The sequence below is a fragment of the Salvelinus fontinalis genome, chromosome 34 (assembly GCF_029448725.1).
Source record: "Salvelinus fontinalis isolate EN_2023a chromosome 34, ASM2944872v1, whole genome shotgun sequence".
NCBI classification, from domain to species: Eukaryota; Metazoa; Chordata; class Actinopteri; order Salmoniformes; family Salmonidae; genus Salvelinus; species Salvelinus fontinalis.
The window spans coordinates 30,262,640-30,288,995 of record NC_074698.1 but is presented as its reverse complement, the minus strand read 5'-3'; the positions used below and the strand labels follow the sequence as shown (position 1 = coordinate 30,288,995).

Here is a 26,356-nt window from a genome sequence, read left to right as displayed (position 1 = left end):
ACACATTACAGAACCTGACATTGTAACATGTTCTCTACTAAAACACAATACAGAACCTGACATTGTAACATGTTCTCTCTACTAAAACCCATTACAGAACCTGACATTGTAACATGTTCTCTACTAAAACACATTACAGACAGAACCTGACATTGTAACATGTTCTCTCTACTAAAACACATTACAGAACCTGACATTGTAACATGTTCTCTACTAAAACACATTACAGAACCTGACATTGTAACATGTTCTCTACTAAAACACATTACAGACAGAACCTGACATTGTAACATGTTCTCTACTAAAACACATTACAGAACCTGACATTGTAACATGTTCTCTACTAAAACCCATTACAGAACCTGACATTGTAACATGTTCTCTCTACTAAAACCCATTACAGACAGAACCTGACATTGTAACATGTTCTCTACTAAAACACATTACAGAACCTGACATTGTAACATGTTCTCTACTAAAACACATTACAGAACCTGACATTGTAACATGTTCTCTACTAAAACCCATTACAGACAGAACCTGACATTGTAACATGTTCTCTACTAAAACCCATTACAGAACCTGACATTGTAACATGTTCTCTACTAAAACCCATTACAGAACCTGACATTGTAACATGTTCTCTCTACTAAAACACATTACAGAACCTGACATTGTAACATGTTCTCTCTACTAAAACACATTACAGAACCTGACATTGTAACATGTTCTCTACTAAAACACATTACAGAACCTGACATTGTAACATGTTCTCTACTAAAACACATTACAGACAGAACCTGACATAGTAACATGTTCTCTCTACTAAAACACATTACAGAACCTGACATTGTAACATGTTCTCTACTAAAACACATTACAGAACCTGACATTGTAACATGTTCTCTACTAAAACACATTACAGAACCTGACATTGTAACATGTTCTCTGTACTAAAACACATTACAGAACCTGACATTGTAACATGTTCTCTACTAAAACACATTACAGAACCTGACATTGTAACATGTTCTCTACTAAAACACATTACAGAACCTGACATTGTAACATGTTCTCTCTACTAAAACACATTACAGAACCTGACATTGTAACATGTTCTCTACTAAAACACATTACAGAACCTGACATTGTAACATGTTCTCTACTAAAACACATTACAGAACCTGACATTGTAACATGTTCTCTCTACTAAAACACATTACAGAACCTGACATTGTAACATGTTCTCTCTACTAAAACACATTACAGAACCTGACATTGTAACATGTTCTCTACTAAAACACATTACAGAACCTGACATTGTAACATGTTCTCTACTAAAACCCATTACAGAACCTGACATTGTAACATGTTCTCTCTACTAAAACCCATTACAGAACCTGACATTGTAACATGTTCTCTACTAAAACACATTACAGAACCTGACATTGTAACATGTTCTCTACTAAAACACATTACAGAACCTGACATTGTAACATGTTCTCTCTACTAAAACACAATACAGAACCTGACATTGTAACATGTTCTCTCTACTAAAACCCATTACAGAACCTGACATTGTAACATGTTCTCTACTAAAACCCATTACAGACAGAACCTGACATTGTAACATGTTCTCTCTACTAAAACACATTACAGAACCTGACATTGTAACATGTTCTCTACTAAAACACATTACAGAACCTGACATTGTAACATGTTCTCTCTACTAAAACACATTACAGAACCTGACATTGTAACATGTTCTCTACTAAAACACATTACAGAACCTGACATTGTAACATGTTCTCTACTAAAACACATTACAGAACCTGACATTGTAACATGTTCTCTCTACTAAAACACATTACAGAACCTGACATTGTAACATGTTCTCTACTAAAACACATTACAGACAGAACCTGACATTGTAACATGTTCTCTCTACTAAAACACATTACAGAACCTGACATTGTAACATGTTCTCTACTAAAACACATTACAGAACCTGACATTGTAACATGTTCTCTCTACTAAAACACATTACAGAACCTGACATTGTAACATGTTCTCTACTAAAACACATTACAGAACCTGACATTGTAACATGTTCTCTACTAAAACACATTACAGAACCTGACATTGTAACATGTTCTCTCTACTAAAACACATTACAGAACCTGACATTGTAACATGTTCTCTACTAAAACACATTACAGACAGAACCTGACATTGTAACATGTTCTCTCTACTAAAACACATTACAGAACCTGACATTGTAACATGTTCTCTACTAAAACACAATACAGAACCTGACATTGTAACATGTTCTCTCTACTAAAACACAATACAGACAGAACCTGACATTGTAACATGTTCTCTCTACTAAAACACATTACAGACAGAACCTGACATTGTAACATGTTCTCTACTAAAACACATTACAGAACCTGACATTGTAACATGTTCTCTACTAAAACACATTACAGAACCTGACATTGTAACATGTTCTCTCTACTAAAACACAGTCAAACCCTGCCAGTCAGAATGTTGACAGAGAATAGTCTAGAACCAGAGAAAGGAGACACTCACAGCTTGAGTCAGGGCCTCTCCCTGTAGAGTCAGTACTCCTTTCACCTGGTCCATGCTGCGAAGACAAGACAGCAGGACTCACAAGACTGTCATAACGACAGTGTGGAAGTCCCAGATAGAACCCTATCCCCTGGAAGTCCCAGATAGAACCCTATCCCCTACACACTACACTACTGTTGACCTGAGTCCTATGTCATAATGTCACCTTGTCATAGACTCAGGTCCCGGCAGATTAGAAACGTGTGGTTGATGGTGTCTGTAAACAGAAGGTTGTGTAATGGATAAACAAGCCCTCCACTATAACAAATGTTGACAGACAGGAGTTTTCCCTCAACCAAGACACATACAGTACAGCCATGGACCTGAAGCGCGCACACACACACACCACACACACACACCACACACACACACACACCAACACACACACACCAACACACACACACACACCAACACACACACACCAACACACACACACCAACACACACACACCAACACACACACACACACAGATAAACAGGTGAGATGTTGGGACTGGCTTCTGAACTTTAAATAGGTGCAACAAGCCTATTTTCGTGCTCTATAGATTGAATCACATTACCCCCCAAAAAAGACCATTAGAAAATAACTAGCTTTGGTTATGCATGTTGTGTGAAATTTTTTATATTTAACATTTATTTTACCTTTATTTAACTAGGCAAGGCAGTTAAGAACAAATTCTTATTTACATTGACGGTCTAGGAACAGTGGGTTAACTGCCTTGTTCAGGGGCAGAACGACAGGTGTTTACATTGTCAGCTCTGGGATTTGATCTTGCAACCTTTCGGTTACTGGCCCAACGGTTACTGGCCCAACGCTCTGACCACTAGGCTACCTGCCGCCCCTCTGACCACTAGGCTACCTGCCGCCCCTCTGACCACTAGGCTACCTGCCGCCCCTCTGACCACTAGGCTACCTGCCGCCCCTCTGACCACTAGGCTACCTGCCGCCCCTCTGACCACTAGGCTACCTGCCGCCCCTCTGACCACTAGGCTACCTGCCGCCCCTCTGACCACTAGGCTACCTGCCGCCCCCAGAAGGAATGTAAAGGTAAATAACATAATCCGACATGTGTTTCTAATCTATGTGTTAACAGGTCTTCGTTAGACTGGACTAGATGGGGTTTCTTATAATCTACATTATATTCATGTTTTCTGTCTTGTCTATTGTACTGCTATGAATCAAGGAGACACATTTTATGTTTTTAAAATGGCTAACAAAAGAATCAAAGTCACTAACTCAACCAATCAATCAATCACCCAACTGATCAATTAACCAATCAAATCAAGGAATGAATCCCTCCAAGTCTTACGTTGAGCTGCCCAGGATGAAGTTCTCCTGTTTCAGTTGGCTCTCCAGTCCTGGGGTGGGAATGGTGAACCTCCTGGATGCCTCCTGGTGACATAAACATAGTACACAATCTAGTTATATAGTACACAATCTAGTTATATAGTACACAATCTAGTTATATAGTACACAATCTAGTTATATAGACAGTTATATAGTACACAATCTAGTTATACAGTACACAATCTAGTTATACAGTACACAATCTAGTTATACAGTACACAATCTAGTTATATAGTACACAATCTAGTTATATAGTACACAATCTAGTTATATAGACAGTTATATAGTACACAATCTAGTTATATAGTACACAATCTAGTTATATAGTACACAATCTAGTTATATAGTACACAATCTAGTTATACAGTACACAATCTAGTTATACAGTACACAATCTAGTTATACAGTACACAATCTAGTTATATAGTACACAATCTAGTTATATAGACACAATCTATACTGAACAAAAATATAAACTCAACATGTAAAGTGTTGGTCCCATGTTTCATGAGCTGAAATAAAAGATCACAGAAATGTTCCATACGCACAAAAAAAAGTATTTCTCTCAAATGTTGTGCACAAACTTGTTTACATCCCTGTTAGTGAGCATTTCTCCTTTACCAAGATAATCCATCCACCTGACAGGTGTGGCATATCAAGAAGCTGATTAAACAGCATAACCATTACACAGGTGCACCTTGTGCTGGGGATAATAAAAGGCCACTCTAAAATGTGCAGTTTTGTCACAACACAATGCCACAGATGTCTCAAGTTGAGGGAGCGTGCAATTGGCATGCTGACTGCAGGAATGTTCACCAGAGATGTTGCCATAAAAGTGAATGTTCATTCCTCTACTGTAAGCCACCTCCAACCTCATTTTAGAGCATTTGGCCGTGTGTCCATCAGGCCTCACAACCGCAGACCACGTGTATGGTGTCGTGTGAGTGAGCGGTTTGCTGATATCAACGTTGTGAACAGAGTGCCCCATGGTGACAGCGGGGTTATGGTATGGGCAGGCATAAACTACGGACAACAAACACAACTGCATTTTAATCGATGGTAATTTGAATGCACAAAAATACCGTGACGAGATCCTGAGGTCCATTGTGAGGCCCAATTTTCTGCAAGGTATGTGTGACCAACAGATGCATATCTGTATTCCCAGTCATGTGAAATCCATAGATTAGGGCCTAATGAATTCATTTAAATTGACTGATTTCCTCATATGAACTGTAACTCTGTCAAATCAGTTAAATTGTTGCATGTTGCGTTAATATTTTGGTTCAGTATAGTAAACCTGTACACAATCTAGTTACAGCAAATATCTCCATCAATAATTCAATAAAATGTCTTGAGAAGCGTGAGTACAAATAGCAATCAACTCTGACAACAGTACACCGAAATCAAACAACACTTGAAGAATTTAGTTACACAACAACCTAGCCAAAGTTGAAATGTCTGGGAATGCATTTGTTCTACATGGTTTACCATTAGTCATGATAATCTCCTGTTAAAGGATCCTCCTCTATGGCTATGGGGTCAGTGTACCACAGCTAGGTCCAACCCAATATTGACAACTCAGCAGTGTTAAGACACCATTGTCTCGTATTGTGATCGGAGCTCTTTGATCCTATGGAGCCAATACTTAGTTGTTGGGTGAAGTTGATCCTAGACGCTGATCTCGGATCAGTTTGGGATTTTCCCCTACTAACGGTAAGGTTAGGATAGGGCGAGAGGAAGCTGAGCTTAGATCTGTACCAAAGAGAAACTTCACCCCAGAGCTAATATTTACCTTCAGTATATCCTGGAGCTGCTTCAAAACAGCATGGACCTCCTCTTTCAGCAACCAGTTAAACTCCTCCTCCTGAGGGGAAGGAAGGGAGGGAGGGAGAGAACGAGAGAGGAGACAAACAAGATAGTTATTGTGGTGGTCAGCAGAGATAGGGATAGATAGGCTTATTCTGTTCTAGAATGATCACATTATCATGGTTCCAATTAGAATTCCACTGGTGTTCTGAGAATGCTGTGGTTCTACTTCCCAGAATGCAGGAATCAAAGCATTACAATGATTCACTCTAATTCTATGGTAGAAATGTCATCTGACAGGAAGCAACAGAGGCATGTTGCTCTACATACATACCAGTACCTTTAAGAGACCTGCTTCTGTATACTAGCTAGCTATATAGAAAGCCCTGCTTATATCTGCTCTCTCACTGGGGAGTTCTTGGATGAAGCCCACCCTTGAGGACTGAATGTGACGCCTGACACCTATGGATCTATAGGTCGAGCTGTGTACAGAAGCCTAGATATATGGGGTTGGCAGGGCAGCGGTGACCTCACCCATCAAAGGCTGTAAATCATTCAATGTGACTATTATGAGGACTTGGATCATACTGTATATCACGTTGTCATTGACAACCAGCAGAACAGAGCTTGCCGACACAAGGCAGCAGAGCAGTTTTATTCTTGGCACTGTCAGGCGCTAAGGCAGTGAGTGTACAAAACATTAAGGACACCTTCCTAATACTGAGTCGTACAGGGATGCTGGCCCATGTTGACTCCAATGCTTCCCACAGTTGTGTCCGGTTGGCTGGATGTCCTTTGGGTGGTGGAACATTCTTGATACACACAGGAAACTGTTGTGTGGAAAAACCCAGCAGCTTTGCAGTTATTGACACAAACTGGTGCACCTGGTACCTACTACCATACCCCTTCAAAAGACACTTCAATCTTTTGTCTTGCCCGTTCACCCTCTGAATGGCACACATACACAATCCATCTGTCAAGTCTTAAAAATCCTTATTTAACCTGTCTCAGTCCTCCCCTTTGTCTACACCGGTTGAAGAGGATTTAACAAGTGACAAGAGATCATAGCTTTCACCTGGTCAGTCTATGTCATGGACAGAGCAGGTGTCCTTAATGTCCCTTTTAATCACGCAAGAAGATCGCATGAGAAAATATACACCCATAATAATAACAATCAATAGTTGGCTAGCAAAATAGCTAGCTAGACGTCGGTGAATAACTAGCTAGCCAAGATTAACCCATTTATGTTGTTAGCTAGCTTGTCATGATCCTGACCCTTGCTTACCAAAACAGCCCTCTCGGCTTGGCTTGGACCCGACATCTTTGGTAGTTCAGATAAAGATCTTTGAGGATTGAGCATTCCCGCAGGCAGACTGGTCCACCAAGTATGTAAACCAGAAGATCTTCAACCCGTCTTCTTCTAGGGTTGTGTTTACGTTCAGCAAGATAGTTCAGTCACACGTTAACAATTCATCTTGGCCCCGCCCCCTAATCCCTTCTTTGGGAATGAACTACCGGTTTGCGTCACATTAAACCATTTTCCGCAGCAGGCCATGAAAAGCGGAAGAGAGTGGTTGGAGCAGGCAGTTCTTACTATACCGCAATGAAAGGCAGCAGGCTCCTAAGCTTTTCTCCCTCGGTCGACCTCAAAACACAACAGTACTGTTTAATCAAGTACTGATTGCAATCTATAACAACTGAATTGGATCTGTGTTCCCTTGTGAAAAAAATATGTTCACTACTGTGTGTGTGTGTGTGTAAGAGAGTTTCATGATAACACACAATTTAAATCAGGAGAGGATTTAATAAACTGCACAAAAAGCCTTGATGTTTCACATAAATATCCCAAATCCATACAGTTTCACCGTCCCTGCCTGGCCCTGCACAAAAAAAAAGGGCCCAACAGTCATTTTAACATCCCCTGTATAAGCCACGTAAAGACAATGTTTACAAGAGATTAATTTAAAACAGCAAACACTGAACAGAACAATCTACAGTATTACTAAGACAGTGTTTCATATGGTACCCTATTCCCTATGTAGTGCACTACTTTAGACCAGGGTTCATAGGGTAGTGCACTACTTTAGACCAGGGTCCATAGGGTAGTGCACTACTTTAGACCAAGGACCATAGAATGCACTACTTTAGACCAAGGACCATAGGGTAGTGCACTACTTTAGACCAAGGACCATAGGGTAGTGCACTACTTTAGACCAATGACCATAGGGTAGTGCACTACTTTAGACCAAGGACCATAGGGTAGTGCACTACTTTAGACCACGGACCATAGGGTAGTGCACTACTTTAGTCCAGGGTTCATAGGGTAGTGCTACTTTAGTCTAGGGTTCATAGGGTAGTGCACTACTTTAGTCCAGGGTTCATAGGGTAGTGCACTACTTTAGTCCAGGGTCCATAGGGTAGTGCACTACTTTAGTCCAGGGTCCATAGGGTAGTGCACCACTTTAGTCCAGGGTCACTATATAGGGAATATGATGCCATTTGGGACACATCAGATGATTGACAGTCAGTAGAGGAGTCTAACCAAAAGTATTTTATATTACCCTTTATTTAGAAAGCGTACATCCACTCAACCAATATGGGCTATTTACAAGTCATTTGTTTGAATGTTTCCTACTAAAAACATACTTCTTAAATCTTTAAACTATTTCCGTGTTTAAACAAATGAACCCTAAAACTTAATTTACATCTTGTAGGCCAAAAGGAAAATCTACTTCTACAAATGGGATGATCAAGACCTTGCGACATGAAAATGATATTCAACCAAAATCAGAGGTTATACATGTTCAATTGTGTTTTACAAAGAGTTGAATAGTTTCACATTTTTTTCAAATCAAAATGAACTAAAACAGAAAGGGATAAAATCATTATTGAAAGTGAGCAAAATTTTGTTTTGCCACGACAATAACCCACCTCAAGCAGGTTACGAGGTCTTTCGATGGTAACTCATTCTCTTTAAAGTAAATTATTTTATGTTTTATGTGACCTAAATCCCCCCACTGCCATTCAGGTAACAATTGCCTGTCTTCTCATGGCCCTGCCAGGTATCCCTTTTAAGGAGAACGTAAAAGGTTGTAGTTTGGGGCTTGAATCTCAGGGAGTGGTTATGATTCAACTGAAATGCACATTCTGTAGTTCGACAGTTTCCTATATGGTGATTGATCTGGTAATAAATAAATCTTTCCTCCTTAGTCTGATCCCAGATCTGTTTGTGGTCTTGCCCCACTTCCTTGCTGTACTTGTCAAGCCCAACATGTTGGATATGACAAGGAGTTGGCATGACGGCACAAACAGACGGGGACCCAGGCTAATCTATCCCCCACTGCAAAGGGGAACTGTTGTGGTGCAATAACCCAAGTCATCAAGCCAAGCGATCTATAGTCATGTTAAAATACAAACAGGTCGCTAAGCAACGTGGGTCCAAAACACACATGTACAATAAAAAGTGATCAACTTGCCTGTGTTTAATAACGTTAGACCACTGCATGGGTTTTAAACATGATCACCTTAATGTCCCGGGATGTGTCCAAATGGAACCCTATTCCCTATCTAGCGCACTACTTTTGATCAGAGTTCTGGTCTAAAGGAGTTCACTATAAAGGGAGTAGGGTGCCATTAGGGTAGAATCCTGGTTAGAAGACGGATTAAGTCATTACTGTATTACAAGGCATCAGAATAACCTTATTAATATAACCTTAAGGGGGCAGGTTCTCTAACAGGCTAACACAACAAACCAAACACTGTTCAAATTCAGACAACTACGGAAACAACTCCAGGCCAAACTGCACCAAAAGAGAAGTAGAATAGAGAGATCTAGAGCGTCTAAAAATAAATAAATACATGTCAGAAGATTTCAAATGGTTCCAATATTAAGGCAATGCAGTGGCATTATTCCTCTCGGTGCTCCTCAAGCCTTCGCCCTCTTTTTAAAAGATAATATCAACAGCTTTATACGTTTAGATGAAATTCTGGACATTCTAATTAAAGATGACATTTTTCACACATAGAATTAAATAAAACGCAAAGAAAGAGAAAGAGTGATAAATTAATCCATGGCCCGTGCAGCTTCAAAACCCACCCGTCAGCAACAGGGGCAATGTGTCGCGTTCCAAATCACTTCTGAACATCTTACCGACAGCAACAGGGGCAATGTGTCGCGTTCCAAATCACTTCTGAACATCTTACCGTCAGCAATGGGGGCCGCATCCCAAAATCTCTTCTGAACACCCTGCAGTACTTTACCATCAGAAACCTGACCAGCACTATCGACAACAAAACGCAAAGATGTGAAGGGGGGGGGGGGGGGGGGGGGGAAGCTACCATTCTTCTAGCATCATTAGAACCCTCAGTCAGTGCAATGTTCCAGGTGGACTAGTTAGAGGTTCCCATCACGTTACCGGGAAGGAATAGCTGCCTCCCAGACGACATACTATTCCCCCATGTAGTGCACTACTTCTGACCAGAGCCCTATGGGCCCTGATTCGGCAGAGTTGGGGATTCAGCTTCATTCACGAGGAAATCATGGACCCTGGTCAAAAGTAGTGTACTATAATAGGAAATTGGATGGCATTTGGGAAGTACACCAATATCTCTGGTGCCAGGCAAAAATAATTAATAAAATGTGAATAAAAATTTATAAAAGATAAGTGTGGTCCAGAGGAGAGGAGAGGTCGGGGAGAGGACGGGTCGGGGAGAGGACGGGTCGGGGAGAGGACGGGTCGGGGAAAGGACGGGTCGGGGAAAGGACGGGTCGGGGAAAGGACGGGTCGGGGAAAGGACGGGTCGGGGAAAGGACGGGTCGGGGAGAGGACGGGTCGGGGAAAGGACCGGTCGGGGAGAGGACCGGTCGGGGAGAGGACAGGTCGGGGAAAGGACAGGGAAAGGACAGGTCGGGGAAAGGACAGGTCGGGGAGAGGACAGGTCGGGGAGAGACTCTTCAGGAGGTTTAGTGAATGTAGGCTCTGTAGACAGCTGACATGTCGTTGTCTGACTGGTCCAGTGCTTTAGCCCTCTTGTAGACCTACAGATGAGACAGAAAAACATGGTTACTATGTATCAAGAAGTAACGTTGTCATAAAGTGATACAAAACATAACTTTATTGTTCACGGAAACAGAATTTGGTCCAAAGAATAGGAGAGGTGTTCCAAAAGAAACAATGTCACTGGATTAGAAAACATGAGATGGTCTTGTAGCAAGTCTGATTCTTCTCTGGTAAATATGAGTTTTCAATCAGTGTCTGCGTCCCTCAGCGACTGTATGTCCCCCCCTCAGTGTCTGTATGTCCCCCCCTCAGTGTCTGTATGTCCCCCCCTCAGTGTCTGTATGTCCCCCCCTCAGTGTCTGTATGTCCCCCCCTCAGTGTCTGTATGTCCCCCCCCTCAGTGCCTGCGTCCCAGGGGCTTCGTGTCCCTCAGCGACTGTATGTCTGCCCCCCCCCCCTGTGTCTGTATGTCCCCCCCTCAGTGTCTGCGTCCCTTTGGCGACTATGTCCCCCCCCTCAGCGACTGTATGTCCCCCCCCTCAGTGTCTGCGTCCCAGGGGCGTCGTGTCCCTCAGCGACTGTATGCCCCCCCCCCCCCCCCCCCCGTGTCTGTATGTCCCCCCCTCAGTATCAGTATGCCCCCCCTCAGTATCAGTATGTCCCCAAAGAGTGAACAGAGAAACGATACCAGAAGTACTGGACCCCTGACACTCTGGTGTTCCCACAGCGACAGGTTAGGAACCCGTGTTCCCACAGCGACAGGTTAGAAACCCGTGTTCCCACAGCGACAGGTTAGAAACCCGTGTTCCCACAGCGACAGGTTAGGAACCCGTGTTCCCACAGCGACAGGTTAGGAACCCGTGTTCCCACAGCGACAGGTTAGGAACCCGTGTTCCCACAGCGACAGGTTAGGAACCCGTGTTCCCACAGCGACAGGTTAGGAACCCGTGTTCCCACAGCGACAGGTTAGGAACCCGTGTTCCCACAGCGACAGGTTAGGAACCCGTGTTCCCACAGCGACAGGTTAGGAACCCGTGTTCCCACAGCGACAGGTTAGGAACCCGTGTTCCCACAGCGACAGGTTAGGAACCCGTGTTCCCACAGCGACAGGTTAGGAACCCGTGTTCCCACAGCGACAGGTTAGGAACCCGTGTTCCCACAGCGACAGGTTAGGAACCCGTGTTCCCACAGCGACAGGTTAGGAACCCGTGTTCCCACAGCGACAGGTTAGGAACCCGTGTTCCCACAGCGACAGGTTAGGAACCCGTGTTCCCACAGCGACAGGTTAGGAACCCGTGTTCCCACAGCGACAGGTTAGGAACCCGTGTTCCCACAGCGACAGGTTAGGAACCCGTGTTCCCACAGCGACAGGTTAGGAACCCGTGTTCCCACAGCGACAGGTTAGGAACCCGTGTTCCCACAGCGACAGGTTAGGAACCCGTGTTCCCACAGCGACAGGTTAGGAACCCGTGTTCCCACAGCGACAGGTTAGGAACCCGTGTTCCCACAGCGACAGGTTAGGAACCCGTGTTCCCACAGCGACAGGTTAGGAACCCGTGTTCCCACAGCGACAGGTTAGGAACCCGTGTTCCCACAGCGACAGGTTAGGAACCCGTGTTCCCACAGCGACAGGTTAGGAACCCGTGTTCCCACAGCGACAGGTTAGGAACCCGTGGTCCCACAGCGACATGTTATTATATATCATAGTAATGTTGACATACCTTATGTAGAATACGTATATCCCATTTTATATACTGTAGGTGCTGGGCTAACAATATGGGTAAAATGTCTATGGGTATGTGGACATTTATTCCGTTTGAAACAGTTAAGATCTACCCCCAATGCCATTTGGAATCTCATTGGCGGCCATTTTGTGTGTCAATCCAACAACGTCTTACCTCATTGGCTGCTGCAGCCATAGGGGTCGGGTGATTGGCTGTGTCGCCCATGGAGATGGCTAGCCTCAGATCCTTCTGAATGTGTTTCAAATAGTAGTCTGGTTTGAAGTTGCCCTGTAGGATATCTGGAAAGATCCGGGGGGAAAGACCTCATCATTACCAGTGGAGAGATGTAATGAAACAAATGTAACATTTTGAATAGTTTAAATCATAGACGAGGAAGGCATTACAACATGAACATGGAACAATCAGGGGAACTTCTGTATCCATCAATACTTCCACATCTTTTACTAAACGAGTCATACTTTTAGGGATAACACTTGCCCCAAACAAGACAAGTTTAAAAAAATGTATTTTACCTTTAACTAGGCAAGTCAGTTAAGAACAAATTCTTATTTTCAATGACTGCCTACCCTGGCCAAACCCTCCCTTAACTGGACAATGCTGGGCCAATTGAGCGCCACCCTATGAGACTCCCGATCACGGTTGGTTGTGATACAGCCCGGGATTGAACCAGTAGTGACGCCTCTAGCACATTGCTTGTGCAAGTGTTGAATTCACTATGCTCCGAGTTTCCAATTTGCCCCTGGTCTAAACTAGTGCACTATATAGGGAATAGGGTGCCATGGAAGACATGTATTTTCTGCTGACCGACTCGGCGGGGCTTTTGTTTTTCCGACTCGGCGGGGCTTTTGTTTTTCCGACTCGGCGGGGCTTTTGTTTTTCCGACTCGGCGGGGCTTTTGTTTTTCCGACTCGGCGGGGCTTTTGTTTTTCCGACTCGGCGGGGCTTTTGTTTTTCCGACTCGGCGGGGCTTTTGTTTTTCCGACTCGGCGGGGCTTTTGTTTTTCCGACTCGGCGGGGCTTTTGTTTTTCCGACTCGGCGGGGCTTTTGTTTTTCCGACTCGGCGGGGCTTTTGTTTTTCCGACTCGGCGGGGCTTTTGTTTTTCCGACTCGGCGGGGCTTTTGTTTTTCCGACTCGGCGGGGCTTTTGTTTTTCCGACTCGGCGGGGCTTTTGTTTTTCCGACTCGGCGGGGCTTTTGTTTTTCCGACTCGGTAGGGCTTTTGTTTCTGACTCACTCTGGCATTTTTGGTCCACGAAGGTGCTGGCCATCTGACCCTGAGACAGGATGTCCAGGAAGGTATGCTGTGATTGGCCTGTGGCCTGGGCTAGGGTCAGCCCCTCGGCGATGGTTGCCATGAAGCTTCCCTGTACCATGTTGAGGATCAGCATCATCCTCGCTGCGTTACCCACCTCACCTGATAAAACACACACACGTTAGCCTGCTTCACCTGATAACACACAGGACATTGGATAGCCCTGAGATAAGACACCCGTAAAACTCAGACCATCTACCTAGGAAGAATGAGGTCTTGCCCATGGCCTGGAAACAGGAGCTGCAGTCTTCGTAGACCGTCCTGTCTCCGGCCGCTAGGATGACCAGCATGCCCTCGTTAGACACCTGCTGGCTCCCAGCCACAGGAGCCTCCAGGAAGCGGCCGCCCCGCGACGATATCACCTAATGGCAGACAGAGACAGGAGCCAATCAGACAGTGGTGTGGCAGTAGAGGAGCCAATGAGAGAGCATAGGATAAGATGATTGATGATGTAACGACGGTACCCAATGGGAGAGTGATGATGACCTAGCGACAGTGGGAGTAGCATACACCTGGAATCACAAGCTGTGAGAGCTATGTGTGTGTGTGTGTACCTGTGAGAGCTCTGTGTGTGTGTGTATACCTGCGAGAGCTCTGTGATGGTCTCTGGGTCCACGGTAGACATCTCTACGTAACATTTCCCTGGCCTGATGCCCTGGAGCACTCCACTGGGACCCAGCACCAACTGGCAAAGAGAGAGAACGAGAGAGAAAGAGAGGGAGGGGTATTAAGAGTCATATGTAGTGAGATAAATGAGTCACTGCAGTCAGAACAAAAAAAGGCATTACAATACTTATCACACCAAGCTTACTAACTGCAGCAACGTGGCAGCCAGTCTGTTTGTGCTAACATTTCACTCTTCTTCATCTGCCTGGAAATCTGGCCTGACTACACACATACAAACATCGTCTGTTGAGATGTGTCCCCGTTTCCTTAGTACTTACATCCCTGGCAGCCTTGGGGTCTGAGACGCAGGAGAAGGTGATGTCACACATAGAGACCACCTCTGCTGGGGTCCGCCCTAACCTGGCCCCTTCCTGGATGAACAGGTCACACTGCAGCAGGAAGACAACAGGAACAAGACAGGAAGTGAGCTCACAGGAAGGGATGTCACAACAGGACGTAGCTCAAAATCAGCACCAAACCCAAACTTTGTTACTTTACATTATAAATAAATGAATTATTGCATAGAATACAATAATGTACCAAATAAGTGTGGTTTAAATAATAATAGCTCTGATGGAATCACAGGAGTAAATTCTGTGTGGTATTTTCTCACGTGTTGGTTGTCTTGCGGTACCTTTTCTACTGTACGATTCCACACTGTGACAATGTGACCCATCTTCAACAGGTTGGACACTATTCCGCTACCCATAAGCCCCAGCCCTAGGAACCCTATCCTGTAAAGGAAAGATACAAGTTTAAATTTTTTATCCTTTTCATGATGGACAAAAAACACTGAGGCCAGTATACAGAGGAGTGCTGGTCTAGGATCAGGTGACCCCCGTCCATGTAATCTAAAAGGACCAGTATTCAGTCATAGAGCTGGTCTAGGATCAGGTGACCCCTGTCCATGTAATCTAAAAGGACCAGTATTCAGAGTCGTAGAGCTGGTCTAGGATCAGGTCCCCCCTGTCCGTGTAATCTAAAAGGACCAGTATTCAGTCATAGTGCTGGTCTAGGATCAGGTCCCCCTGTCCATGTAATCTAAAAGGACCAGTATTCAGTCATAGTGCTGGTCTAGGATCAGGTCCCCCTGTCCATGTAATCTAAAAGGACCAGTATTCAGTCATAGAGCTGGTCTAGGATCAGGTCCCCCTGTCCATGTAATCTAAAAGGACCAGTATTCAGTCATAGTGCTGGTCTAGGATCAGGTCCCCCTTGTCCATGTAATCTAAAAGGACCAGTATTCAGTCAGAGCTGGTCTAGGATCAGGTCCCCCTGTCCATGTAATCTAAAAGGACCAGTATTCAGTCATAGAGCTGGTCTAGGATCAGGTCCCCCCTGTCCATGTAATCTAAAAGGACCAGTATTCAGTCAGAGCTGGTCTAGGATCAGGTCCCCCTGTCCATGTAATCTAAAAGGACCAGTATTCAGTCATAGAGCTGGTCTAGGATCAGGTCCCCCTGTCCATGTAATCTAAAAGGACCAGTATTCAGAGTCATAGAGCTGGTCTAGGATCAGGTCCCCCTGTCCATGTAATCTAAAAGGACAAGTATTCAGTCATAGTGCTGGTCTAGGATCAGGTCCCCCTGTCCATGTAATCTAAAAGGACCAGTATTCAGAGTCATAGAGCTGGTCTAGGATCAGATCCCCCTGTCCATGTAATCTAAAAGGACCAGTATTCAGTCATAGAGCTGGTCTAGGATCAGGTCCCCCTGTCCGTGTAATCTAAAAGGACCAGTATTCAGTCATAGAGCTGGTCTAGGATCAGATCCCCCTGTCCATGTAATCTAAAAGGACCAGTATTCAGTCATAGTGCTGGTCTAGGATCAGGTCCCCCTTGTCCATGTAATCTAAAAGGACCAGTATTCAGTCAGAGCTGGTCTAGGATCAGGTCCCCCTGTCCATGTAACCTAAAAGGACCAGTATTCAGTCATAGAGCTGGTCTAGGATCAGATCCCCCTGTCCATGTAATCTAAAAGGACCAGTATTCAGAGTCATAGAGCTGGTCTAGGATCAGATCCCCCTGTCCATGTAATCTAAAAGGACCAGTATTCAGTCATAGAGCTGGTCTAGGATCAGGTCCCCATGTCCATGTAATCTAAAAGGACCAGTATTCAGTCATAGAGCTGGTCTAGGATCAGGTCCCCCTGTCCATGTAATCTAAAAGGACCAGTATTCAGTCATAGAGCTGGTCTAGGATCAGGTCCCCCTTGTCCATGTAATCTAAAAGGACCAGTATTCAGTCATAGAGCTGGTCTAGGATCAGATCCCCCTGTCCATGTAATGTAAAAGGGAAATCTTAGGCCATATCAGCAGTGTGTAAATACAGATCCTGGCCTATTATATGGGTGCAGCCAGTGACCAACACGCCACTCCATCATCAAGTTACACTGCATCAGAGTTGCCTACAGGCAGTTTCCTCAAAGCCACAACGGCTTGGAAGACCATCGTGAGAAAAACAGCACTTGCAGGAGAGCTGATTATATTCCATGACCTGTTTTTACACGCAGAGTGAACAGCCTGTACTACTGATGAAATATAGGAGAGACATGGTGATAATACAGTTACATACATATATATAATTACAGTATCTCCTACCGTTTGTCTGTGGGAGTAATACTGCCGTTGATGGCGGTGCTGTCTGCAGCTTGGATAGACGTTGACCTCGTGTCCTGTACAGACCAAACAAACAAAACACGATCATTTTAACACGCGCATCGAGAGTTCCCGACCACAGAGGCGTACAAACATACTGTATCTAGTGGGGATGACTTGTTTTTGGAATATTTGATCTAGTACTTGCTGTTTGTATGACAATAAATGCCATTCAGTAATGTGTGTCATGTAGGAAGCACCATGGGGCTCTGGGGTATAAATAGTCTTCCTCAGAGTTAAGACTGAAACCAATGACATACATGATAAATATATACACACACACACGTCTGAAACCCACATGCAAAACCTACATAACATACGCCTCCAGCTGTACCCCTACATAACATACAGCTGTACCCCGACATAACATACAGCTGTACCCCGACGTAACATACAGCTGTACCCCTACATAACATACAGCTGTACCCCTACATAACATACAGCTGTACCCCTACATAACATACAGCTGTACCCCGACATAACATACAGCTGTACCCCGACATAACATACAGCTGTACCCCGACATAACATCCAGCTGTACCCCTACATAACATCCAGCTGTACCCCGACATAACATCCAGCTGTACCCCGACATAACATCCAGCTGTACCCCTACATAACATACAGCTGTACCCCGACATAACATACAGCTGTACCCCGACATAACATACAGCTGTACCCCGACATAACATACAGCTGTACCCCGACATAACATACGCCTCCAGCTGTACCCCGACATAACATCCGGCTGTACCCCGACATAACATACAGCTGTACCCCGACATAACATACAGCTGTACCCCGACATAACATCCAGCTGTACCCCGACATAACATACAGCTGTACCCCGACATAACATACAGCTGTACCCCGACATAACATACAGCTGTACCCCGACATAACATACAGCTGTACCCCTACATAACATACAGCTGTACCCCGACATAACATACAGCTGTACCCCGACATAACATACAGCTGTACCCCTACGTAACATACAGCTGTACCCCGACATAACATCCAGCTGTACCCCGACATAACATACAGCTGCACCCCTACATAACATACAGCTGTACCCCGACATAACATACAGCTGTACCCCGACATAACATACAGCTGTACCCCTACATAACATACAGCTGTACCCCGACGTAACATACAGCTGTACCCCGACATAACATACAGCTGTACCCCGACATAACATCCAGCTGTACCCCTACATAACATACAGCTGTACCCCTACATAACATACAGCTGTACCCCTACATAACATACAGCTGTACCCCGACATAACATACAGCTGTACCCCTACATAACATACAGCTGTACCCCTACATAACATACAGCTGTACCCCGACATAACATACAGCTGTACCCCGACATAACATACAGCTGTACCCCGACATAACATACAGCTGTACCCCTACATAACATACAGCTGTACCCCGACATAACATACAGCTGTACCCCGACATAACATACAGCTGTACCCCTACATAACATACGCCTCCAGCTGTTCCCCTGCATAACATACAGCTGTACCCCTACATAACATACAGCTGTACCCCGACATAACATACAGCTGTACCCCTACATAACATACAGCTGTACCCCTACATAACATACAGCTGTACCCCGACATAACATACAGCTGTACCCCGACATAACATACAGCTGTACCCCGACATAACATACAGCTGCACCCCGACATAACATACAGCTGTACCCCTACATAACATACAGCTGTACCCCTACATAACATCCAGCTGTACCCCGACATAACATCCAGCTGTACCCCGACATAACATCCAGCTGTACCCCGACATAACATCCAGCTGTACCCCGACATAACATCCAGCTGTACCCCGACATAACATCCAGCTGTACCCCGACATAACATACAGCTGTACCCCTACATAACATACGCCTCCAGCTGTACCCCGACATAACATCCAGCTGTACCCCTACATAACATACAGCTGTACCCCTACATAACATACAGCTGTACCCCGACATAACATACAGCTGTACCCCTACATAACATACAGCTGTACCCCTACATAACATACAGCTGTACCCCTACATAACATACGCCTCCAGCTGTACCCCTACATAACATACAGCTGTACCCCTACATAACATACAGCTGTACCCCTACATAACATACAGCTGTACCCCTACATAACATACGCCTCCAGCTGTACCCCTACATAACATACAGCTGTACCCCTACATAACATACAGCTGTACCCCTACATAACATACAGCTGTACCCCTACATAACATACGCCTCCAGCTGTACCCCTACATAACATCCAGCTGTACCCCTACATAACATACAGCTGTACCCCTACATAACATACAGCTGTACCCCGACATAACATACAGCTGCACCCCTACATAACATACAGCTGTACCCCTACATAACATACGCCTCCAGCTGTACCCCTACATAACATACGCCTCCAGCTGTACCCCTACATAACATACAGCTGTACCCCTACATAACATACAGCTGTACCCCGACATAACATACAGCTGCACCCCTACATAACATACAGCTGTACCCCTACATAACATACGCCTCCAGCTGTACCCCTACATAACATACGCCTCCAGCTGTACCCCTACATAACATCCAGCTGTACCCCGACATAACATACAGCTGCACCCCTACATAACATACAGCTGTACCCCTACATAACATACGCCTCCAGCTGTACCCCTACATAACATACGCCTCCAGCTGTACCCCTACATAACATCCAGCTGTACCCCTACATAACATACAGCTGTACCCCTACATAACATACAGCTGTACCCCGACGTAACATACAGCTGCACCCCGACATAACATACAGCTGTACCCCGACATAACATACAGCTGTACCCCGACATAACATACAGCTGTACCCCGACATAACATACAGCTGTACCCCGACATAACATCCAGCTGTACCCCGACGTAACATACAGCTGTACCCCGACATAACATACAGCTGTACCCCGACGTAACATACAGCTGTACCCCTACATAACATCCAGCTGTACCCCGACATAACATCCAGCTGTACCCCTACATAACATACAGCTGTACCCCTACATAACATACAGCTGTACCCCTACATAACATACAGCTGTACCCCTACATAACATACAGCTGTACCCCTACATAACATACAGCTGTACCCCTACATAACATACAGCTGTACCCCGACATAACATCCAGCTGCACCCCTACATTTGAGACAGACTGCTACACAGGGCCCTAGTTACAGGGGTCCGTTTGAGACAGACTGCTACACAGGGCCCTAGTTACAGGGGTCCGTTTGAGACAGACTGCTACACAGGGCCCTAGTTACAGGGATCCGTTTGAGACAGACTGCTACACAGGGCCCTAGTTACAGGGATCCGTTTGAGACAGACTGCTACACAGGGCCCTAGTTACAGGGATCCGTTTGAGACAGACTGCTACACAGGGCCCTAGTTACAGGGATCCGTTTGAGACAGACTGCTACACAGGGCCCTAGTTACAGGGATCCGTTTGAGACAGACTGCTACACAGGGCCCTAGTTACAGGGATCCGTTTGAGACAGACTGCTTGCTCACCTCCTCAACAATCTTCAGGCGTTTACTGATAGGCTCCATAGATGAGGCAGGCTGAGGAGGGAGAGAAAAGGTTCAAGGGACACACATTAGTTTACACACAAACAGTGCTGCTAACATCCTCCTAAAACCACCACACTGGATGCATCCCAAACCACCACTCTATTCCCTTTATAGTGCACTACTGGTGACCAGGGCCCTATTCCCTTTATAGTGCACTACTGGTGACCAGTGCCCTATTCCCTTTATAGTGCACTACTGGTGACCAGGGCCCAAATTGGCCATTTGGGATTCACTCACTGACTGAACAGAGACACTTTTTTATTCCTAGTTCTGGTGTTGTCGTTGAACGGCTAAGCTAACGCTAGCTAGGGTTTGTAGCAGGCTGCTAGGCCTGCTTTGGTAACACAGACGAGGACTGTGTGATTCACAAATGCAGTGTCGAGTTGATTCATCCAATTCTAGGAGGAAGTAGAAAATGAGAGGGGGATTTATATGTAAAAAATATAATAAAAAAAAAATTTGTTTTATACACATACAGAGTCGCTAACTTTCCACCGAAGCTGTGTTATGGAGCGTCCTCTTGAGTTTGTGTATATTCACTCTGAATCTCCCTCAGACAATATACATAGTCTTTGTGTGTGTGACTAGAGCAGCGGTGTCAAACTCACTTTGCCCAGGGGCCGCATTCAATCCTCCACGAGTCCCGGAGGGCCGCAATGAAAACGGATTAATTATCCTCTGTCAAAATGTGCCAAAATAGTCCACTATCCATCGTTTTTTGGGGAATTTGATGCTTCCGAACTGTCTAGCTTTTATTTCAAATGATTATTAGCAACAAGGACACAGTCAATAAACTGTATGAATGTAGGTCCATTATCACGTTTCTATTTGGTTTTAGTCATTGGAAAGTATTTTCTGTTTGTTCCGTAGAGGTTGGCGGTTTGTGCTGTACTAGTCATTTCTGGTGTGTGATTAGATAACTGTAACATGCAGGTAATAGCAGTTACAACTGTACTACTGGAGTTAGACTGACCACACGGTGCTATACTTTAACAGTTACACCTTCAGGGCTGTGGCTCGCCATGTGTCGAAAATAAGGCAAAGAATTATGGATCTCAGAGTGCATAGTGTTGCCTGAAAAAGTAGTGAACTATATTAGGGAATAGGGTTTTGGACTCTGGTCAAAAGTAGTGCACTATACAGGGAATAGGGTTTTGGACTCTGGTCAAAAGTAGTGCACTATACAGGGAATAGGGTGCCATCTGGGATGCAGAAAGGATTCAGAGGGAAATCCATGCAAGAGCAGCAGGATAGGGAGAAGGGAGGGGAGAAGGGAGGGAGGGGAGGAGGGAGAAGGGAGGGGAGAAGGGAGGCAAGAGAAGGGAGCTCTACAAACAATAGATTTCACGTGCTTCCAGACGAAATAAACCATCTAATTGATTTCTTTCATTTAAAACGGTGCCCCATTAGAAGTACCAGTGAAATGTAAAAGGAATCGCCACAGTAGTGTGCAGATAAACATTTACATTGAATTAACTACCTAATAAAGCAACACACTGAACTACACCACAGAGAAAGGTAGGGGAAGAAAGGGTTAATTAATGATCAAAGGAGAAAACAGTTACAAGCAACAAAAAAAAAAAGGTCTCCAAACTGTCTGCTTCCTGATTCTATACCCTTCCCCTGAAGTGTGCACTTGCACACTCCCCATCGTGGATTTAAAAAGCACCCGACTGGTGCCGTCTAAGCACCGTCTGGACGAAGTCAGTTTCCACCATTCTGAAATCCATGATGGAGAGTCTTCAAGAGAAGGATAGCCAATTGGAACGCAGACTTCATTCCTATGAAGCTCATACACACTCCTATGTTATTCTCCCACCTAACGGAGTAGGGTGAAGTTGCCCGTAGACGCTGATCTTGGGTCAGATTAGCATGGGGGAGGGATGGTTCTAGATCTGTACCTAGGGGGAACCTCACCCCATGAGCCCTTAAAACCCCAACAGTGTGCAGTCACAGTGCAACAGCTGCAAAACCAACCCCCCCCCCCCCAAACCAAGCAAAAATGTTGAACAAATGTTCAGCAAACTTTCCCTCTTACCTTCTCAGTCTGGCTGAGCAGAAAGTGGTGGAAATGGGGATCATCCTGTACTGGCTACAATGGAAGAGAGTTCAACTGTTGAAATGGGAATCATCCTGTACTGGCTACAATGGAAGAGACTTCAGTATTCTCTAAACTGGTAGTACTACTAGTAGTATTGTCTAAACCACTGGCAGTATTGTCTAAACCACTAGCAGTATTGTCTAAACCACTAGCAGTATTGTCTAAACCACTAGCAGTATTGTCTAAACCACTAGCAGTATTGTCTAAACCACTAGCAGTATTCTCTAAACTGGTAGTACTACTAGTAGTATTGTCTAAACCACTAGCAGTATTGTCTAAACCACTAGCAGTATTGTCTAAACCACTAGCAGTATTGTCTAAACCACTAGCAGTATTGTCTAAACCACTAGCAGTATTGTCTAAACCACTAGCAGTATTGTCTAAACCACTAGCAGTATTGTCTAAAACACTAGCGGTATTGTCTAAACCACTAGCAGTATTATCTAAACCACTAGCAGTATTGTCTAAACCACTAGCAGTATTCTCTAAACTGGTAGTACTACTAGTAGTATTATCTAAACCACTAGCAGTATTGCCTAAACCACTAGCAGTATTGCCTAAACCACTAGCAGTATTCTCTAAACCACTAGCAGTATTGTCTAAACCACTAGCAGTATTCTCTAAACTGGTAGTACTACTAGTAGTATTATCTAAACCACTAGCAGTATTGTCTAAACCACTAGCAGTATTGTCTAAACCACTAGCAGTATTGTCTAAACCACTAGCAGTATTGTCTAAACCACTAGCAGTATTGTCTAAACCACTAGCAGTATTGTCTAAACCACTAGCAGTATTGTCTAAACCACTAGCAGTATTGTCTAAACCACTAGCGGTATTGTCTAAACCACTAGCAGTATTATCTAAACCACTAGCAGTATTGTCTAAACCACTAGCAGTATTCTCTAAACTGGTAGTACTACTAGTAGTATTATCTAAACCACTAGCAGTATTGCCTAAACCACTAGCAGTATTGCCTAAACCACTAGCAGTATTCTCTAAACCACTAGCAGTATTGTCTAAACCACTAGCAGTATTCTCTAAACTGGTAGTACTACTAGTAGTATTATCTAAACCACTAGCAGTATTGTCTAAACCACTAGCAGTATTCTCTAAACTGGTAGTACTACTAGTAGTATTATCTAAACCACTAGCAGTATTGCCTAAACCACTAGCAGTATTGCCTAAACCACTAGCAGTATTCTCTAAACCACTAGCAGTATTGTCTAAACCACTAGCAGTATTCTCTAAACTGGTAGTACTACTAGTAGTATTATCTAAACCACTAGCAGTATTGTCTAAACCACTAGCAGTATTGCCTAAACCACTAGCAGTAATCTCTAAACCACTAGCAGTATTATCTAAACCACTAGCAGTATTGCCTAAACCACTAGCAGTATTCTCTAAACTGGTAGTACTACTAGTAGTATTATCTAAACCACTAGCAGTATTGTCTAAACCACTGGCAGTATTCTCTAAACTGGTAGTACTACTAGTAGTATTATCTAAACCACTAGCAGTATTGCCTAAACCACTAGTAGTATTCTCTAAACCAGTACCCCCAACCCTGGTCCTCCAGTACCCCCAACCCTGGTCCTCCAGTACCCCCAACCCTGGTCCTCCAGTACCCCCAACCCTGGTCCTCCAGTACCCCCAACCTTGGTCCTCCAGTACCCCCAACAGAACACATTGTTATTGTAACCCTGGACATGCACACCTGATTCAACTGGTCAACTAATCATCAAGTCCTCAATGAGTTGAATAAGGTGTGTTTGTCCAGGGATACAACTAAACTGTACTGTTGAGGTACTGGAGGACCAGGGTTGGAAAAGATGGCTCTAACCTCCCACTACTACCAGTAACCAGTATTCTCTAACCTCCCACCGCTACCAGTATTCTCTAACCTCCCACCGCTACCAATATTCTCTAACCTCCCACCGCTACCAATATTCTCTAACCTCCCACCGCTACCAGTATTCTCTAACCTCCCACCGCTACCAGTATTCTCTAACCTCCCACCGCCACCAGTATTCTCTAACCTCCCACCGCCACCAGTATTCTCTAACCTCCCACCGCCAACAGTATTCTCTAACCTCCCACCGCTACCAGTATTCTCTAACCTCCCACCAGTATTCTCTAACCCCCCACCAGTATTCTCTAACCCCCCACCAGTATTATCTAACCCCCCACCAGTATTATCTAACCTCCCACCAGTATTATCTAACCTCCCACCAGTATTCTCTAACCTCCCACCGCTACCAGTATTCTCTAACCTCCCACCGCTACCAGTATTCTCTAACCCCCCACCAGTATTCTCTAACCCCCCACCAGTATTCTCTAACCCCCCACCAGTATTCTCTAACCCCCCACCAGTATTCTCTAACCCCCCACCAGTATTCTCTAACCCCCCACCAGTATTCTCTAACCCCCCACCAGTATTCTCTAACCTCCCACCAGTATTCTCTAACCTCCCACCAGTATTCTCTAACCTCCCACCAGTATTCTCTAACCTCCCACCAGTATTCTCTAACCTCCCACCAGTATTCTCTAACCTCCCACCAGTATTCTCTAACCTCCCACCAGTATTCTCTAACCTCCCACCAGTATTCTCTAACCTCCCACCAGTATTCTCTAACCTCCCACCAGTATTCTCTAACCTCCCAGCGCTACCAGTATTCTCTAACCTCCCAGCGCTACCAGTATTCTCTAACCTCCCAGCGCTACCAGTATTCTCTAACCTCCCAGCGCTACCAGTATTCTCTAACCTCCCAGCGCTACCAGTATTCTCTAACCTCCCAGCGCTACCAGTATTCTCTAACCTTCCACCGCTACCAGTATTCTCTAACCTCCCAGCGCTACCAGTATTCTCTAACCTCCCAGCGCTACCAGTATTCTCTAACCTCCCAGCGCTACCAGTATTCTCTAACCTCCCAGCGCTACCAGTATTCTCTAACCTCCCAGCGCTACCAGTATTCTCTAACCTCCCAGCGCTACCAGTATTCTCTAACCTCCCAGCGCTACCAGTATTCTCTAACCTCCCAGCGCTACCAGTATTCTCTAACCTCCCAGCGCTACCAGTATTCTCTAACCTCCCAGCGCTACCAGTATTCTCTAACCTCCCAGCGCTACCAGTATTCTCTAACCTCCCAGCGCTACCAGTATTCTCTAACCTCCCAGCGCTACCAGTATTCTCTAACCTCCCAGCGCTACCAGTATTCTCTAACCTCCCAGCGCTACCAGTATTCTCTAACCTCCCAGCGCTACCAGTATTCTCTAACCTCCCAGCGCTACCAGTATTCTCTAACCTCCCAGCGCTACCAGTATTCTCTAACCTCCCACCGCTACCAGTATTCTCTAACCTCCCACCGCTACCAGTATTCTCTAACCTCCCACCGCTACCAGTATTCTCTAACCTCCCACCGCTAC

The 26,356-nt window shown here is 44.9% G+C and overlaps 2 protein-coding genes, 1 long non-coding RNA gene and 1 other non-coding gene across 10 annotated transcripts in view; all 4 read right to left on the bottom strand.

Annotated features, from left to right (window-relative positions):
* LOC129833694 (uncharacterized) overlaps positions 1–2,582 on the bottom strand; it is a 3,487-nt gene extending 905 nt beyond the window's left edge. Inside the window, exons 1-2 of the long non-coding RNA XR_008756096.1 lie at positions 2,409–2,582; positions 1–2,226 (exon numbers count right to left, since the gene is read on the bottom strand). The exon at positions 1–2,226 is cut by the window's left edge and continues 510 nt beyond it. This is a non-coding gene — a long non-coding RNA (uncharacterized LOC129833694). The remainder of the gene's footprint in view (positions 2,227–2,408) is intronic.
* LOC129833691 (protein rogdi homolog) overlaps positions 1–7,288 on the bottom strand; it is a 16,471-nt gene extending 9,183 nt beyond the window's left edge. The window contains exons 1-4 of the mRNA XM_055898449.1: positions 7,070–7,288; positions 5,771–5,842; positions 3,941–4,023; positions 2,593–2,647 (exon numbers count right to left, since the gene is read on the bottom strand). Of these exons, the coding sequence (XP_055754424.1) occupies positions 2,593–2,647; positions 3,941–4,023; positions 5,771–5,842; positions 7,070–7,144 (285 nt within the window). The 5' untranslated portion in view covers positions 7,145–7,288. The remainder of the gene's footprint in view (positions 1–2,592; positions 2,648–3,940; positions 4,024–5,770; positions 5,843–7,069) is intronic.
* A 1,044-nt stretch (positions 7,289–8,332) lies between these two features.
* glyr1 (glyoxylate reductase 1 homolog (Arabidopsis)) overlaps positions 8,333–26,356 on the bottom strand; it is a 30,686-nt gene continuing 12,662 nt past the window's right edge. For 2 of the 7 annotated variants that reach the window (XM_055898444.1, XM_055898439.1), the window contains 10 exons: positions 22,871–22,924; positions 20,773–20,823; positions 17,107–17,180; positions 15,122–15,242; positions 14,787–14,897; positions 14,426–14,527; positions 14,042–14,204; positions 13,765–13,944; positions 12,683–12,807; positions 8,333–10,822 (listed from right to left, as the gene is read on the bottom strand). In XM_055898444.1, coding sequence (XP_055754419.1) covers positions 10,748–10,822; positions 12,683–12,807; positions 13,765–13,944; positions 14,042–14,204; positions 14,426–14,527; positions 14,787–14,897; positions 15,122–15,242; positions 17,107–17,180; positions 20,773–20,823; positions 22,871–22,924 — 1,056 coding nt within the window. In that variant the 3' untranslated portion in view covers positions 8,333–10,747. The remainder of the gene's footprint in view (positions 10,823–12,682; positions 12,808–13,764; positions 13,945–14,041; positions 14,205–14,425; positions 14,528–14,786; positions 14,898–15,121; positions 15,243–17,106; positions 17,181–20,772; positions 20,824–22,870; positions 22,925–26,356) is intronic. The other 5 variants (XM_055898443.1, XM_055898445.1, XM_055898440.1 and 2 more) reach the window with 4 other exon arrangements.
* On the bottom strand, positions 16,895–16,978 carry LOC129834052 (small nucleolar RNA SNORD35). The gene has a single exon (XR_008756181.1). It is a non-coding gene; the product is annotated as a small nucleolar RNA SNORD35 (small nucleolar RNA).